We start from the raw sequence: 17,288 nt of genomic DNA on the forward strand, positions 1-17,288 counted from the left end.
CATACATACATTGCGGCGTTTTCCAATCACCATGTGGATGAGGCAGTGGTGTCCTCTCTCTCCTCTCCTATTTGCTATCGCGATGGAACCACTGGAGGCGAGGCTTTGCCAACATCATGCCGCCAGGGGATTGGGCTTCAGCCCGCCGGGGCTATTGGTCTCATTATAAGCAGATGACATCACCCTGTATATCTTGGACCCGCGGCCAATTTAGCCCCAGTGCTTCGTGAACTGATTAAGTTTGGCGGGCTGTCAGGCATATCGCTAAATTGGGCAAAATCCACAATATTTCTGTTAACGGACAGTACACAGCCATTCCCAATAGAATACCCCTTACAATGGGCGAATGGCCCTGTGAAATATCTAGGTATCTGGTTGTGCAGAGATATACAGGAGCTCTGGACTTGGACTGACGTTCCCATGAGGCACAGGGTCAGATTGATTTGCATATAGCCATGTCTGAACTGGGGTGGCAGAGTGGGCTAAAGAACGGTGATGGATTAAACCCAGATCTTTTGACTGGGTGTAAGTGTTTGATTGATTCAAATGCTCCGTCCATCACCACCCCCTTTTGTACCGCTTTTGGCCGCCATAAGTGTGGCAGGGTATGCTCAGACGTGAGTCCCTTGCTCACTTTGCCACTGGATTCAAGCAAGCTGGGCCGAAGAAGGCTGGAATGCCAGAAACCGGTCCTCGGAAGCTTGTTTCCGGCCCAGGGAAGACATGGCTTGTCAGTTCGGGCTGGGCTGTTCCCATGAGGCACAGGGTCAGACTGATTTGCATATAGCCATGTCTGAACTGGGGTGGCAGAGTGGGCTAAAGAACGGTGATGGATTAAACCCAGATCTTTTGACTGGGTGTGAGTGCTTGATTGATTCAGATGCTCTGTCCATCACCACCCCCTTTTGTACCGCTTTTGGCCGCCATAAGTGTGGCAGGGTATGCTCAGACGTGAGTCCCTTGCTCACTTTGCCACTGGATTCAAGCAAGCCAGCTGAAGACGGCTGGAATGCCAGAAACCGGTCCTTCGAAGTGTGTTTCCGGTCCAGGGAAGACATGGCTTGGCAGTTCGGGCTGGACTCTTCCCATGAGGCACAGGGTCAGACTGATTTGCATATAGCCATGTCTGAACTGGGGTGGCAGAGTGGGCTAAAGAACGGTGATGGATTAAACCCAGATCTTTTGACTGGGTGTAAGTGTTTGATTGATTCAGATGCTCCATCCATCACCACCCCCTTTTGTACCGCTTTCATTAGCAGTCAGAATAGCCATAGCCAAGATGGTGGTACAACCTAAATTCTTATACCTTTTTGTAAATATACCTTTTCCGCCGACCCAGGCGTTTTTCAGATCGGTCTGTACCTTACTGATCTCATTGGTCTGGGCGGGTAAGCAAGCGAGAGTTCCCTGGGAACTTCACACCTTGCCGCTCACACAAGGCGGAATGGGTGCTCCAGACATACTGCTGTATGCCTATTGTGCACAGGCTCAGTTTCTGCACTATTGGGTGCATCCCATCCCATTTCAGCCACACACGTTGGTGAGATTGATGTGGCGGCCCCAGTCCCTTTGCTAACTGCATTATTCAAACCGTTTAAGAGACCAAGAGATGAGATTGTCACAGTGGGGACCTTGCGCTGGGCGTTGAGTCGCCTACGAGGCAGAGTCCGAATGTAAACATTATATGCACCTTCCATACAACTAGCACATAATCCCATGCCCCCTGTCATGGAGGAGAGTGCCAGCCGGGTAGCTGCTAAGTCACTCGGACTTCAAACTTTTGCAGATCTGTACCCAGGAGACGATTTTATTCCCCCACCGACAACATCAGGGGAAGGGGCAGTAAGTATCCAGGAGTTATTTTTTTATTATAAACTAGGGGCAACTTGTAGGCAGCTGCATGCCGACTTCCCGCCCCCCCCCCACACCTTGCAGGCACTAGAGAACACACTGACGAACCCCTCGCCCCACCAGCTTATAACCAGGCTGTACTGTGCTATGCAGGGCTCCGGTGACACAGTCACAATGCTGCAGAATTGGAACTCGCAACTACCAGTACAGGTCACAGAAGTGCAATGGGCTTTTTGCTGAGGCCATCTGACGGCTCTGTCCCCTAACTATAAGTAAGGACTCATTCACTTTATATAACTACACAGATACTACAGATCCCGGGTCAGATAGTCAGCTTGGGTGTTAGAGGCATTGACAAATCCTGGCGTTGCGGACTTGCCCCAGCATATATTTTACACAATTTTTACACATGGCGTGGAGTTGCCCAGTGGTCGGATGTTTAAAAAAAAATACATGCCATAATTGGCGCTCCCCCGGTACCGGGTCCACTTATAGGATTGCTGGGATATGTTGAGGACACTTCAGCTGCAACGCGTAAACTACATGCAATACTGCTACTACTAGCCAAACGCAGGGTGGGGATGGCCAGGGTTAGGAAAGGTGCTCTCACATGGAAACTTGGATACAGGATGTAACGTTCAGCCAAAACCAACTAGCAGCATTCTGGGAGCTGATGTCTACCACATTGAGACCCAGAGATATATGGCTCCGTTTCTGGAATGGGCCTGATCGCTACAGGAGGAGGAGGGGGGGGGCAATACGATTCAGGATGAGCAGGTGGAGTTGTAACTCAGTGGGATGGTTAACCTAGATATGTGTAGGTCTGGTGGCAGGTGTTGGAGTGAGATGTGGTAACAATGTTTAAATAAAAAGGTCTGGGCTGCGCTCCCTTCCCATAAAAAGCAGTATGCTATAATTTATTGGCTCATAGCTGAGGATTGAAAATGCCACCTACAGATATGCTATCTATTTACTTGTAAGAAAAGCTGGATAACTCAACAGAAATATGTTGACCTGTTGGATAAATGTATTGCCCTCATGCACAACGAATGTATCAATGCCACCTAGACCTGGTTGATTGTATTATGGTTGTTTTTGTTTTCGAAATGCCAATAAACAAAATTAAGGAAAAAAAAGAATTACTGATAAATATCCAGGTGATGTATATTATTTCTACAACAATTCAAAAGCATAGTAAAAAACGCAGAGAGCCTGACGCAAAGGTTGTAAATGTTTTGTAGATAAGTGTAAATTGTGCACAGGGTGGAAAAAGGCTGAAATCATTAGGACAGCTGTATTGTGCAATGTCCAACCCGAAAAAGTAGAGATTGGACACCATGACTTAAATAGCTTGCTGCAATCACATTCTTCCATCATCAATGATTTGCAGCAGTATAAATAATACATTTGCAAACAATGATAGACAAATGATCCGATTAATCAAGCAATAATCAAAACATGAGAGACAATATATTTTTGGTCTAAGCAAATGGAGACGGATGGCATGCTATGATCTTGATTGCGAAAAGGATAAACTACATCTCCTTTCTAGAGTAACCGGGCATTATGCGCTAGATCACTGGCTTGGGGCCAAAGTTTGAAAAATGGGCTGAACAGAATAATAATTTTACTACAATAGCGGGAAAAATAACAATCAGAAATCAAAAAAATGTGCAGTTAGAATTAGGAAAAAATATTTCAAATCACCTTGAAGTTGGGTAAGCAGAGTGTGCAAAGCTCACCCTCTTTGCTTAGTTAAGGACAACACTCCATTTTTAAGAAGGAAATTAAAATGATCCATTCGAGGCATTCTTAAGGAAATACATGTTATCCATATTCCGTTTTCATCTTACCATTACTGATCTCATTTCTATCTTTGCCAGCACTTTTTACTCGCAGCCTCCTCGTGTTATTTCTCTCTGCTGAAGCATCCTGTGGTGGATGTGGTTGAATGGTAGGCTGATCTGTTGATTCATTGAGCAGCAAAAACAAAAAAAATCATGATTATTCTTCATCCCACATCTCTTAAAATGTACGGCGAAAACAATATACCTATGCCAAGACATCTCACTCTAAAGCACACAATACACTAATAGAAATGTGATCAATGCCATGCATTAATTTAAAAAAACACAAAATGTCACTTAACCTCAGTTTAAGGCACATTATGGTTATGTTCTAAACCCTAAAAATAATGATAATCCTTGTTATGGTTATCTCAAGAACCCTAACCTCCTGTCCCGCTCTAAAGCACCGACACAGAACTTACACAATATCACAGAGGGCAGTGCAAGTGGCTTCCATGACATCACCGATGGAGAACAACATTTAACATTATATGGAGATGAAAGTCTGCTGCAATTTGACTGACGTTATAAACAGCCAGACTCACAAGAGGGAAAGTAAAAGCCTTTAGTGCCACTGAAAACCATACAGAGATGAATTCCTATAGCAGTTTGTAAGAAATGGGCTTAAAGGCTGAGGGGGGTGAAACCCTTTTTATACAGCAACCACACACCCTGTGAGGGTGCAGTGACAATCTAACTCCAAATGAACCTGTGGGTAACCCTCTGGTAGCCTGGCACAGAGCAGCCAAGCTTAACTTAGAGTTAATGTATAAAGTATTTATGCAGTATTTCAAACAGTAATAAAGTGAAAACACAACACAACGAGAAGCCCAAACCACTCATGAAATAAAACAAGACCAAAACAACAAAAATCCAATCAGTAGAACCAGAGATATGCAGTTTTACAGATTCCACTGAAAATAGTGCCAAAGAGCTCAAGGCGCCAACTGTGGTTATTTGGTCTCACCTGATCGGGACAAAGTCACAAGTTCAGGAGGACTACGATAGAGTGTAGATCAGCTACAGGGACCACTTAGGCCCACTGAACAGAGTACTTAATCCTAGTTGCAAAGAGATACAGAGTAACGCACTGAGTATGCACCGCATAGAAGAGATGATGCATTGTCCTTGCTTGGAGATGCATCGCACTGCAGTGGTTCATATGGGCTGCATTGAGCGAGGCAATGTCCTTGCGTGGAGATGGCTATGCAAAGTTCTTGCGTCAGAGAAGTCTGCACAGCAGAGGCAATGTGTCGGTTTCAAGGCTGATGCATCGAGCACCAGAGGTGATGTGCCGGTTTTGCAGGAGATGTGACTCTCCATGGAGGATATATGTCGGCACTGAATCCACAGATGGGCTGGCAGAGCACATTAAGGCCCACTTCCAAAGATCCAGGACTAGGGTGGCACCACATGGGAGGGCAGGACTCACAGGTGGCAGAGTCCAGGTGCTGTGTTCAAGGTTACTGAAAGCCAGTCTGTTCCTAAGGCTTCTGATTGAGAGGCCAGTCAATTAGCCTTTGGAGTCACTCTGGGGTCCTGAGATTAGAGTTGAAAGTACCATCTTTCTCACCCAGGCGGGCAGCAGAGCAGCGGTCCTTCGGAGCAGCAGACTAGCAGAGTGGCCGTTCTTTCAGCTGCACAGATGTCCTTCTTCCTGGCCAAGTTCACAGGTCCAGAAGTGCACTTAAGAGTTGGGTCTAAGGGTCCAATATTTATACTTGGTGTCCACTTTGAGGTAGAGGAAGATTCCAGGAGTTTCCACCCCACTGAGGTGTTAGGCATCCCCCTCCTCTCTGTCCTGCCCCCAGTTTGTTTGTGTTCACAAAAGACCAGTCTCAAACCAGTTGTGAGAGTACTCACGCAGAGCTTTTGTAATGTGCAAGTGTGGTAGATGACAATTCCTTCTCTTCGTTAACTGAGAGTGCTCTTCCTGCTAACACCTCGCTTTGCTTTGTCTCACTGTCTGGGAGCAATAAATAAGAACTAACTGTCAGCTACACCTAGTCATGCAACCCAGGATCAGGCTCATGCTGCAGTCACCAAAAGGTTGACCTAAGCCATCTTAGTTTAGCTGCGAGAGCATGGCCCCTATGGTATGCTCTCAGGCATGTCTGTACAAGGAATTCCCTAGAGAAGTCAGGGTTCCTGAGCATTCATACAGTGCACATCGGCTTCTCATACAGTGCACATCGGCTTCTTCAGCATTTTGGCACACCTCCATCCAGAGCAACTGTCTGGGCTGTTTTTTGGAGGTCAGTCATGTCCAGGGGCAACAATGGTGCCGTACTTACTGATTTGTCTCCTGTAATTGCCGGTGAGGCCCAGGAAGACCCTCACCTCTGTATGGAACCTGGGGGTTCGCAAGCCCGTAGGGTCTGCATTTTGGCCTGGAGGGGCTGCACTTTGCCTCCTCCCACTTGGTGCCCCAAGTAGACCACTGAAAGCTACACTACCTGGCACTGATAGTCATGTCTGCTCTCTGCAGAGCCTGAAGAACCTACCTCAGGTGACACAGGTGGCCCTCTCAGCCAGAACTGAAGACTGCACTATTGTTTAGGGAGACAGGACCTGGTTGCTGAACCTCTGGAGTGTTGCAGGGGTGTTCTTCAAACCTAAGGGCCTCACCCAGAGCTGGAGGGCTTTCTGGGGTACAGAACACAGACCTCTCTTTGGCCCCCTCAGTTAGGTCAATCTGCCAGGACCCAGACATTAGGTCAAAAGTATTGAGGAACTTAGCAGCCCATAACTAATCCACGAGACCATCAGCTCTAGGGATGGGGTGTGTGTTAGTTTTAATGACTTCATTGAGCCCCCAGTAATAGGTAGAAACTAAGTTCAGGGGTGGTACCTGGAGGGGCAGCCTTCGGCACCAACACCACTGGACTAGACCAAAGACAGTTTGAGGGCTGAATGAACCCAAGGTTCAGCATTTTGGGGTCTTCCTCCTTTATACTGGCTCTCAACTCGTCAAATAGCCTTTAGATTTTACTCTTCCGGGGGCATCTAAGCGCTGTTGTGGAAACAGGGATCGAAGAGGAGGAGAGAAGATCAGAATAGGTGGGATTTGAGAAGTTTCCTAAATTTGCAGTAGTTCGGACATGTAAGAACATGCAGTGGAAGCTTGTTCCAGTAGTAGGGAGCAAGATAGGAAAAAACCTTTCCTCCGCTGCGAGTCACAAGACCTAGGCAGTGGCCTTGAATGTATGTTTTGATTTTTTTGTTGCAGATATACCAGGCCTTTCCCTTTTAGGGCATTATAGGAAATGCAGCAGATCTTAAAACAGGATCTTTTCTTCACTGGCAGCCAGTGGGGTTCCCTCAGCAACGGAGCAGAGGCTGTGCCAGAAGGGCAATTGAGAACAAGTCTGGCTGCAATATTTTGAACTACCTGGAGTTTGGCAACTATGGTCTCATTAACATCCGCTAGGAGAGCTTTGCCGTAGTCCAACCTGCTTATTACCAAAGGTTGGACTAGAGTCTTGCCGGCAGAGGTTGGAAGGTAGGGAAATAGTCTGCGCAGAAGGTGCATGTTATGTTACCATACTCCGGAGGAGGCCAAAATGTGCTCTTCCATTGTTAGTGCTTGGTCTATTTTCTTGAAAGAGTTTTTTACTGCTTGTTTGGGCACAGAAATGGAGTCCATGGAGAGGCTGACTTAGCTGTCGTCAGAGAGATACAAATTTCCTCTTACCACCGATCTGGCAGGTAGGGCATGACCTGCACAACACATCCGAGGCCATCCTCATTTGGGGCCAATAAAAGTGGGTGACAAGCCTTTCAAAGGCCTTGTCCTACCCTAGAAGACCTGCCAGGGCAATATCATGAGCCAGCTCCAGTAGAAAAGCCCTGTAGCACTGGATGACCACCAACACACAGGTTGCACCAGGATCAGAAACCTTAAGCTCGCTATATATGAGACCATTCTCCCAATAGATTAGATGATTACAAGAGGTGTTTCCAGCTGCCTGGGCTTTGCCATGCTGCCATAGGCCCTCAAGAGTTGAGACCCCCATCTGCACTCTGCAGAGCTCTTCCCTGGAGGGACGCCATTCCTTCTACCAATTGGTCAGTTCAGGTAGGTTTCCAGGGGCTGTAATGTCTCCCCTGTAGTTCCAGTGCATAGCCCTCAGGCTCAGCTTTCTCCTGGACCATGGGCGTTTCAAGAGCGGGTTTACTGCACCCCCTGCCCTTACTCTTTTTGGTAGGAACCTGGGCTATTCTTCCAGGCTCCAGGTGTTCTTGACTACCCTCTTGGACAGCCAAGGGTGATGTGGTCAGGCACCCCCACTCAGGCAACGCTAACATTTCCAGGTGAGACCTGAGCTCCACCTTTTTCCAGATGGTATGTGTGCTCTAGGTCATTGCCAAGCAGACAATCCACATGCATGGATGGAGACACAACTTTCCTCAAGGAGCCGGGGAGCCACCCCACTCAAGGGGAACCAAAGCCACTGGATAGTGACTCTCATGGCTGTCAATAACAATAACCTGATGGAATGCATTAGGGACTACCTACCTTGATATCACAAGATGACATCTGACAGTTATCATACTGGCTCCAGTGTCTCTCAAAGCCTCCAGATCCTGCCCATTGATGGTATCCGCTATCTATATTTCTTAGTATTACTAGGCATGTAAGCCTTTGGTACATCTCTCTGTCAACCAGGGAAACTAGGCTAACCTTCCCCCGGCTATCTGGGGCAATCTCCTACCCAAGCGGCACATTTGCCAGACCATGGTGTCTGTCCATCAGTGGGGGCTGTGGCCCCTTAGGACACTTGGAATCCCCTTTGAAATGCCCAGCCTGTTGTCACTCAAAGCACATAGAGGGTGCCTTCCCTGAGGACTTGTTATCAGGGAACTATTTGTTTTTTGCTCAGGTGGGGGTTGGGAGTCCTGACACTATTTTTGGTACCTTCAGAGAACTCTCCCCCCTGCTTCTGGTGGGGAGCCTGCCCACCCTTGTGGTGAACCCCCCCAATACCTTCTTGTGGACCCTGGTGCTGAGTCAGTGGTCCGCCTCTTTAGCAAGCTCCATGGTTGTGGGAGCTTTCTATCACTCAGGTGCAGGTGCAGAAATGCAAAACAATGACTGAACATGTGCACTCTAGCTGCTGGTAATCCTTTACTTCACTACCCTTGACCCCACCATCCACTGCTTTGCAAAAGGAATCTACACAATCCACCAAAGACTGATGGGCCAGCTACTGTCTGTCCCCAAACCTTTGCCTATCCTTTTCAGGGGTGAGACAGTGCATAGAAAGAGTTTCCTTCATCAGGGGATACCTCATCCTGTGCCCCTTCTCTAGGGCCAGTAGGGTGTCCCTCCCCAAACTAGGGATTTGTTTCTGGAAGCTAGCCCCCAATGGTCTTCAGGGATCATATACCTCTGAAAAGATACCTCATAAGCTTCAAACTACTTGTCGATATCATCCCCTACAACATTGTCAGGCAACAGACTTTTGCCTCTACAGGCAGGTCTGACTAGCAAGGCCAGTACATGCCAGATAGGGCAGGGGCCTGTGGTGTACTTGGCACACCTGGTGGGCAGGAGTAAGGTGCAGACACTCCAGGCCAAGATGGAGACTATCATGGCCTAGTAGCCCCCCAAATCCAGACTGAGGTCAGAGCATTCCTGGGCCTCACTGGGTACTACAGGAGGTTTGTCAAGGGTTATGGCACCATTGTTGCCCCCTTGATAGAAACTATTCTAAAGAGCAGCCCAGAAATGTGATTTGGGATGAGGGATGCTAAAAAGACCCCTCAGGTGGCTCGTGCCAACGAGGGACGAGAATCCAAAATCATTGAGGTGGGCCATTTCCCTACAGGGTATGGACTTCAGGGTGGAACAGAGACCAGGGATAGGCCACTCCAATGCAGATGGTCTATCCAGGTTCTTTCGCCTTAGTGATGAGAACTCCCTAGCGGTTGAGTAGATTTCCGCACTTTCATTTGAGGGACACCCGTATTAGACCATCATCCTTAGGGTAGTCTTCCTCTAAACATTTTCCCAACTTTCTGCCTCTTTTTATGTATCTTTATGTTGGCCTTAGGACTGACTCTGAGTGCTTTGTGACTGCTGACCAGGACAAACCAGTGCTAAAGCGCATGTGCACCAATGTCACTATTATAGAGTAAACGTAGTGACATTGGTGACATTGGTGTATACCCAATTGGCATATTTTGTTCACTTCTAAGTCCCTTGTAAAGTAGTATACCCATGGCCTAGATGCTACTAGTGGGCCTGCAGCACTGATTTTGTCACCACACAAGTAGCCTTTAAAACGCTGCCATTGCAAGGCCTGTGTATGCAGTTTTCTGCCATTTCGACTTGGCCTTTAAAACTACGTGCCAAGCCATACACCCCCCTTTTATAACACATAAGTCACCCCTAGGATAGGCCCTAGGGCAGAGTGCTGTGCAAGTAAAAAAGTAGGACATGCACTTTTAAGTTGGACATGTCCTGGAAGTGATATAACCCACATTTGTTTTTTGACTACTGTAAGGCCTACTACTCTCTAGGATAGCATGGGGAATTCCTTAATACATTTTGAGCTGTAATTCCATATCAGAAAAGAGTAGCTGCATCATGTTTTATATCTTTGGAATAGTTATGGTAAATCCTCTTTATTGGCAAAGTTGGATTAGATTACTATTTTAAAAATGCGACTTTTAGAACATGGGCATTTCTCTGCTCTTACTGCTGGGTGTTCCTTGCAGCCTGTCGCTAATACACATCTGGGGTGGGTGACAGCTACACTTGGTGCATTCCCTCTAGACAGACACAAACCCACAAAGGGTGGGTGTGTCATCTGTATTCTGATAGCTCTTCGTGCGCAGGAAGAAAAGAGAGGAGCGGACACTTACACCTGAATAGGCAGTGTCTTGTTTTCCACAAAAAGGGCTGTTTACCCCCAACTGATAGTCTGGAGCCAGGGCTGGGAAGAAATGGGGACCTGTGCACTTGAAAGGCCTGGTTTGACGTCACTCCAACTTCAGAGGAACAACTGGGTATAAGTACTGGGCCTCTGACCCTACCAAGACAGTACACTACTGGACCTGGGAAAAACTCTGCCAGGAGTAAAGACTGCTGTGCTACAAGGACTGCCAGTCTGATTGACTGCTGTTCTGGAAGAACACGTTTTCTGCCTTGCTGTGATGCTCTGCTGCCTGCTGATCGCTGCCCTGCTGAAGACAAGGACTGGGCACCATTTTACTTGAACCCAGAGTGACTCCAAGGGCTTGTTGGCTTACCCCCTGTTCGGAAGTCTCAGGGCCATCAAAGACTTCCTTCAACAGCGTCTGGCTCTGTCACAATGGAGTCTGGAGTGCTGGGCCCATTAAAGGGACTGCTGCTTTCCAGAACCATCAAAATCAAGGCAGTGATGACTTTACACCGATTAGAATCAAAGTATTGGCCTTCGATGCCAATGCAGCAGCTGATTCACTGCATTAAATCAACGGACTGCGCAACTGAATGACAACAATATACACAGCTCAACGACGATGCAGAGCCTGCATCATAAAGGGGTTCGGCGACAATGCCTTCATCGCCTAAGCGGATCGGAACAGAGGCATCGAATCTTCAACATCGACGCTTGCTCCATCCAAGGTACTTTTTCAAGTGGACCTGCATGAGTTCTCAAGCCGCCCTGCCCTCCATCGCGGCCAGCCTGAACTTTGGATTTACCCTGGTCCAGTGTGACCTCAAGTAACTCCTAAGTGCTATTTGCTTCTAAGCTCTACTTTTTGATTTATTCTTTAAAAATTCATAAATCTGGTTCTACTTATTGGATTTTTGTCATTTTCATCTTGTTTTGGTGTGGTGTAATTTAGGGGTGTTTTCATTGTGCCACTGTGTGTGTTTGTGTGGGTGTGTGTGTGTGTGTGTGTGTGTGTGTGTGTGTGAGTGCTGCACAAATACTTTACACATGGCCTCTTTAGATATGCTTGACTGCTCTGTGCCAAGCTTCCAGAGGGTGAGCACAGGTAGTTTTTCCTGACTAGAATGGTGGTTCCTGCTTGTACAAAGTGCATAACCTGAAAACCATAAACCCATTTCTAACACATATCCAAACATTAAATGCAGTTGTGATAATGCAGTACTCCTAAATTCCAAGAGGGAGAAGTGATATGGGGTTCGCTCATCTTCCAAAACATCTAACTATTCAAAAACAGTATGAGGGAACCTTAACCCTGCTTAGTCCATGGTGTTAAACAGACTTTCGCCCACTAGAATTTCAAGTGGCATGTGTCATCATAGAGTCTTCCTCCAGCTACGTAGTGTATCCGAATGGACTCAACCTTGGTAGCCAAGGTAGCTCTTTGGTTATTGTATGGGATCCTAGATTTAAAATAGTCTTTGGTGTGCTGAGGGTTCATTTTATTTTCAAAGGGTACCCTGACAAAGTTAAAAACAATAGCAATGCATTAAGAAAAACAGCATTCTCTGTATCCCTGGGTCAACATGTTAAAGCCATCACACCAATGCCTCACCAAGCTAGTTGGCTTTTGTCAACACCTCACAAGGACCCTGTTAGTATGTTATTTGTATGCATTCAATTGTGAAAATTTCATTCACGATACGCATACATGTCATACACACCAACCCATTTGGTTTCTATGCTCACATTTGTTTAGTTGTGTCCTATTATGAGCTCCACGAGGTTAAGAAAACAGGTGGACCTTGTAGTCATGCTTTCATCAAATGTCTTTTACTGGCTGTGAGCCTATTTGGATCCTTCTTCCCCCACATCTGCACCTCTTTACTGTCATGGGGCAAACTAGTTAAATATAATTATATGGAAACCAATTTTATAAAAAATAAAATAAAGATACTTTGCTAAGCTACTATCCCAAAAAATGTAAGGAACGATAATCAGGGGAAAGTAAACAAAGCCAGTAGGTCTGGCGTTGGCCACCAATCTTCTGGCAATTCTTGCTTTGTTTTTTCAAACCTATTTGGGTATATGCTGGGCACTTGTCATTCGAAAAAAAAAAATATTTGCTACAGAGAAAAAAAGTTTTTGGGGTCTAAAAATACACACAAACTAACATAGAACTCCCTGACACTGAATGAACCTATTTGGTACGTGAAGTGGCTGATACATTACCCCTTATGACATGCTGGAGTAGGTGGAAGAAAAATGTGAATGACACCAACCACAGACTAATGGTTGAAACCCCTATACTTAACTATGTTACAATTTCATTTTAGTAAAATCAAAAGGTCTTGGCTAACACATACCTAAAAAGTCAATCAGTCTGGCATTGGCTGAAAGCCTCTTGCTTTTGAGAAAGAAAGAAAGCAAAAAAGGAAAGACAAAATGAAAGTCGAAGGAAAGCGAAAATATAGAGAAAAGAGAAAAAAGAGGGTACAAGAGAGAAATAAATAAAGAATGAAAGAGAGGGAATGAAAGAGTGAAGGGAAGAAGGAAAGAAGAAAATGAAAACAAAGGAAAAAAGGAAAGAAAGATGAAAATAAGGAAAGAAAGACGGAAAGAGAAAATTAAAGAGAAGGAAAGAGTGAAGTAACAAAGGAATGAACAAAGGAAGGAGAAAGAAAGAAACAAACAAACAGAGGAGGAAAGGAAAGAGGAAGAAAGCAACAAGGATCAAAGAAGGCACGAGAAACAAGTGAAAAGGGAAAGGAATAAAGAAGGAAAGAGAAAGGAATAAAGAAGGAAATAGAAAGAAGGGAAGAAGGAAGGAATGGATGAGAAAGAAGGAAAGAAGGAAGGAAAGGAAGAAACAAGGAAGAAGGAAAAAAAGAAAGGAAGAAGGAAAGAAAGGAGGAAAGAAAGAAAGAAAGAAGGAAGGAAGGAAGGAAGGAATAAAGGAAAGAAGGAAAGAAGGGAAGGAAGAAAGGAAGAAAAATAAAGACAGAAAGAAGGAATGGAAGATGGCAGGAATGGAAGAAGGCAGTGGAACAAAAGAAAGAAAGAAGTTAAGTCAAAGTCAAAGAAAGAAATAGAGTAAAGCAAATAATCAGAGAAGGAAAGAAAGAATGAAAGATGGAAATAGAAGGGAAAAAGAAAGAGCAAATCGAGAAAAAAAAGAAGAAAGAGAGACAGAAAGAAAGAAAAACGAGAGAGAGAAATAAATAGAGCAAGATAAAGAGAGAGAGAAAGAAAGAAAGAATGGAAGCAGGTAAGAATGAAAGAAGGAAAGAATGAAAGAAGGCAATGGAAAGAAAGAAAGAAGCAACCTGAAAGAGAAAGAAATGGATTTAAAGAAAAAAAATCAGAGAAGGAGAGAGAAGAAAGATGGAAAGAAAGCAGGAGAATGAAAGAAGGCAAAATAATAGAAAATTCAAGAGAAATAAAGAAAGATGGAAAGAAAGAAGGAACGAGAAAGAAAGAAAAATAACAAAGGAAAGAGAGAAAGGGGAAGAAACAAAGAGTGAGAGATAGAAAAAAGGAAAAAGAGGATAATTTAATACAGAGCAGTTTCAAATTACCACAATCTGATCCAGTATGCTTTGAAATAGCAGCAATGATAAAAGCAAAACACTCCAAAGGAATTCACACCAATATGGTAGGTGATGGGGTCTGATAAAGATGGAATGTGTATCAGAAGCATCCTGCTATCACATCAAGGTCTAAATAAAAAGGCAACACTAAAGTAATTATAAAGTAAGAACAAAAACACCTTCACCGAAGGGTACTAGCTTATGTGCACATGTGCTCCTTGGTAGAGAGCAAAATGCAATTACTCAAAGTGAAGTTGACCAGTGGCTTAAGTAGGCTGACCTATTGCTTCATGTTATATGCTGTACTGGGCGAAAGTAAAATGGGAATGACACAACAACAGACCAATGAATAAAGAGAGGTGCCTGGAAGCCCCTATGTGTAAATATATTATACATATTTTAGTATGATCAAAAGGTCTTGGCAGACACCAGAACTAAAAAGTCGAAAAACATTTTTGGTAAGATAATAATGCTTGAATCCATTGGAAAAAAATTGGTTCCTGATAAAATAAAAATGTAAAACAAGATTACATAACAGTTCTTTGATATATAAATCCCCATAATTTACTTAGCAGTGTCACCAGAAGAATAGAAAATGACAGCGCCATAAACTAGTGTTTTTTACCAGTGATCTGGGATGCAGTAGCAGACTACATTATTCACTGGAAGGCCTCAGTGTCATAGGCCAAGAGTTCAATAAAGCCTTTGGTTCCCGGGGAACGCTTCTGGTCCTACTTAGAAGGCTGTCCAATGTGTATGATGGCACTTCAGAAGGCCTTCTAACGGAGGTTGCAAGTTTATTAGTTTATTGGCAGTTGTGTTTCACTGTTCAGCAGTGCCTGAACAACGTCAGATGATGGATTTCAATAGAACACACTTCACACTAAACATGTAGAAACTGTGCAGTCCAAATGTAATCTGCTTCTTTTGACTTTAGAGCATGGGGATGAGAGACAAGGCAAAGCCAAACCTCTTATCTCTCAGGGAGTGCCCAGCTGAAGCCTCAATGGCCTTTTGGGATTTGCCAGGTCACCTTCTAAGGGCAGGAAAAGCTGCAAACACAGGAATACCTTAGTGTTGCTAGTTACGTTGAAAACCAACTGGATCTCTGCATATATTCACCTTTATCCTCCACCTACAAATCTGAGCTTTGAAATTTCAGAACTGATTCAAGATATTGATGTCACCAATACCATAGAAATGAATACTATGTGTGTGCTGGAGCAAGCACTATGACATTAGCTAAATCATCCGGTCACTGAATATTAATGTGTGACTTCCAAAGATTTACGATTGAATAATGCTCACACATTGACCAAATGATTACCCGTTGTTTGTTCCCATGTCCCTAGCACAGACAATTGATTCTGGGATTAAGGGGGAACGAATAACCGTTCTGTATCTAGCTCCAATACATCTGACCTGCACCTAGAAACAATATTGGATTTGGCAACTTAACTTCTAATCAAATGAAATTACCTTTAATTTCCATTTTACCTTTTGAATAAGGGAGTCCTCGACAAGACTAAAATGAACAAGCTTGTTGATGGAATCGCATTGAAGGAAGACTTGACTAGACTTGATTATTTGGTTGATAGTAGCTCATTGACAAGGATGTCATTGACAAAGTGATGACTTAGTTGACAAGAAAACACATTTATCAAGGGTATAGTTGTTCAGGTAATTCGGAAGAAGATGAACCACAGCCATCTGGTCTCATTGAAGACTGCAAGTCTTTCAATGGTGCTTAGTAGAATAATCATATGTTTTACTTAAGCATTATCATGTCTCAATGCCGGCAAGTCCAAAGATTTGTAATGTTAGAATGTTCATTATTATTCATAAAACTGATGCTCTAACTCTGGGAGCTCCATTCGTTCTTTGGAGGAGTTGATGGCTGAAGACAACTTACCTGGCACTCAATTTTTAAACGATGGGGCTCCGACCAGTTCCATACGACATCTACTGGGTGCTTTATAACCAGAACCCTCAGTGCACAACCATCTGCAGAACTTCCTTACATTTGGCAGGAGCAGACATCTGGTTTACTGGTTATATAAAACTGCACTGGCCATGAGGGTGGACGCCTTGCAGATTTAGGGTCCAAATGAGAGGACTACATTGGTAGATCCTTTATTGGGAAGGAATTGAATCCGACTGTGGAAAATAATTGGGAAGGCATGGGATCAGACCCTGGAGTATACCTATACTCTTACACACAACACGAGGTTTAAGTACACGCAATTCAACTACTTACACTGTACATACCTCATACCCCACAGACCGTGAGTTTCCTCCATATGGTAAGGAGTTTACAGATTATTGACTGCTTCTGGTTGCCATTCACACTATATGCCAGGAAACCTGAAAAAAAGTTGGTAATAGATTCCTGGATTTGCCATAGGGAATAGCTTGCAGGGACATTGCTTGCCTCGGATACTCACCGCATGGCCTTCCCCCCAGTAGGGAACGGAGATGGAGAGCTAGGCCACCACAGAAGGTGCAGCGCTGAAAACTGAGGAAAATAGAGGACTGCATAGGAGACCCATTGCTAACCTGTGAGTGGAGGTGGCTTCTACAAATACAAGACCTTAGCAGTGACTGTGCAGATACAATGGGACTATAGGCCCTGCACTGGGCAACCTGGGGAAGGCGAGCTGAGGGCTATTTGGATGGCATACCAGCAAGTTCTTTGGCACATACGCTGGCTGAGACATACCCAGAAGGGCTCCACCTTGGTCCTCATATCCTGTGTGCCCTACGGCCTCCCTCTCCTTTCCCGCTGCTGCTTCATGTAGCATCTCAGTAGAACTTAATGAGTAGCACAGCAGTTGATACTGGGTAGGTTTTTGGCACAGGTTTTGGTGATCTCTGGTAATTTTTTATTCAACAGGCATGGGTCTGATCTCGCATACTGTCGCAAATGCAATACGTGGACTCTTACTACTGTCAGCGCTCTGAAAAAGACTAAGTAATTAGGATGATAATGTATGCTAATACTGATGTAAAGCAAGACATGGTCTTTTAACCACACTAGTGGGCACATGGCATCAAAGTAGGGAATTGGGAATCCTTAAAAGAGATTATTAAGGAATCGCTATTTGGGAGTCAAAATT

General features: G+C 44.7%; 1 protein-coding gene across 1 annotated transcript in view; it reads right to left on the reverse strand.

Moving 5' to 3' along the window:
• Positions 1-17,288, reverse strand: part of CFAP20DC (CFAP20 domain containing) — a 1,688,800-nt gene that overhangs the window by 1,008,727 nt on the left and 662,785 nt on the right. The window contains exon 11 of the mRNA XM_086939066.1: positions 3,705-3,815. Within this exon, the coding sequence (XP_086795192.1) occupies positions 3,705-3,815 (111 nt within the window). The remainder of the gene's footprint in view (positions 1-3,704; positions 3,816-17,288) is intronic.

Source organism: Lissotriton vulgaris, chromosome 9 (assembly GCF_964263255.1).
Source record: "Lissotriton vulgaris chromosome 9, aLisVul1.2, whole genome shotgun sequence".
Lineage (NCBI taxonomy): Eukaryota > Metazoa > Chordata > Amphibia > Caudata > Salamandridae > Lissotriton > Lissotriton vulgaris.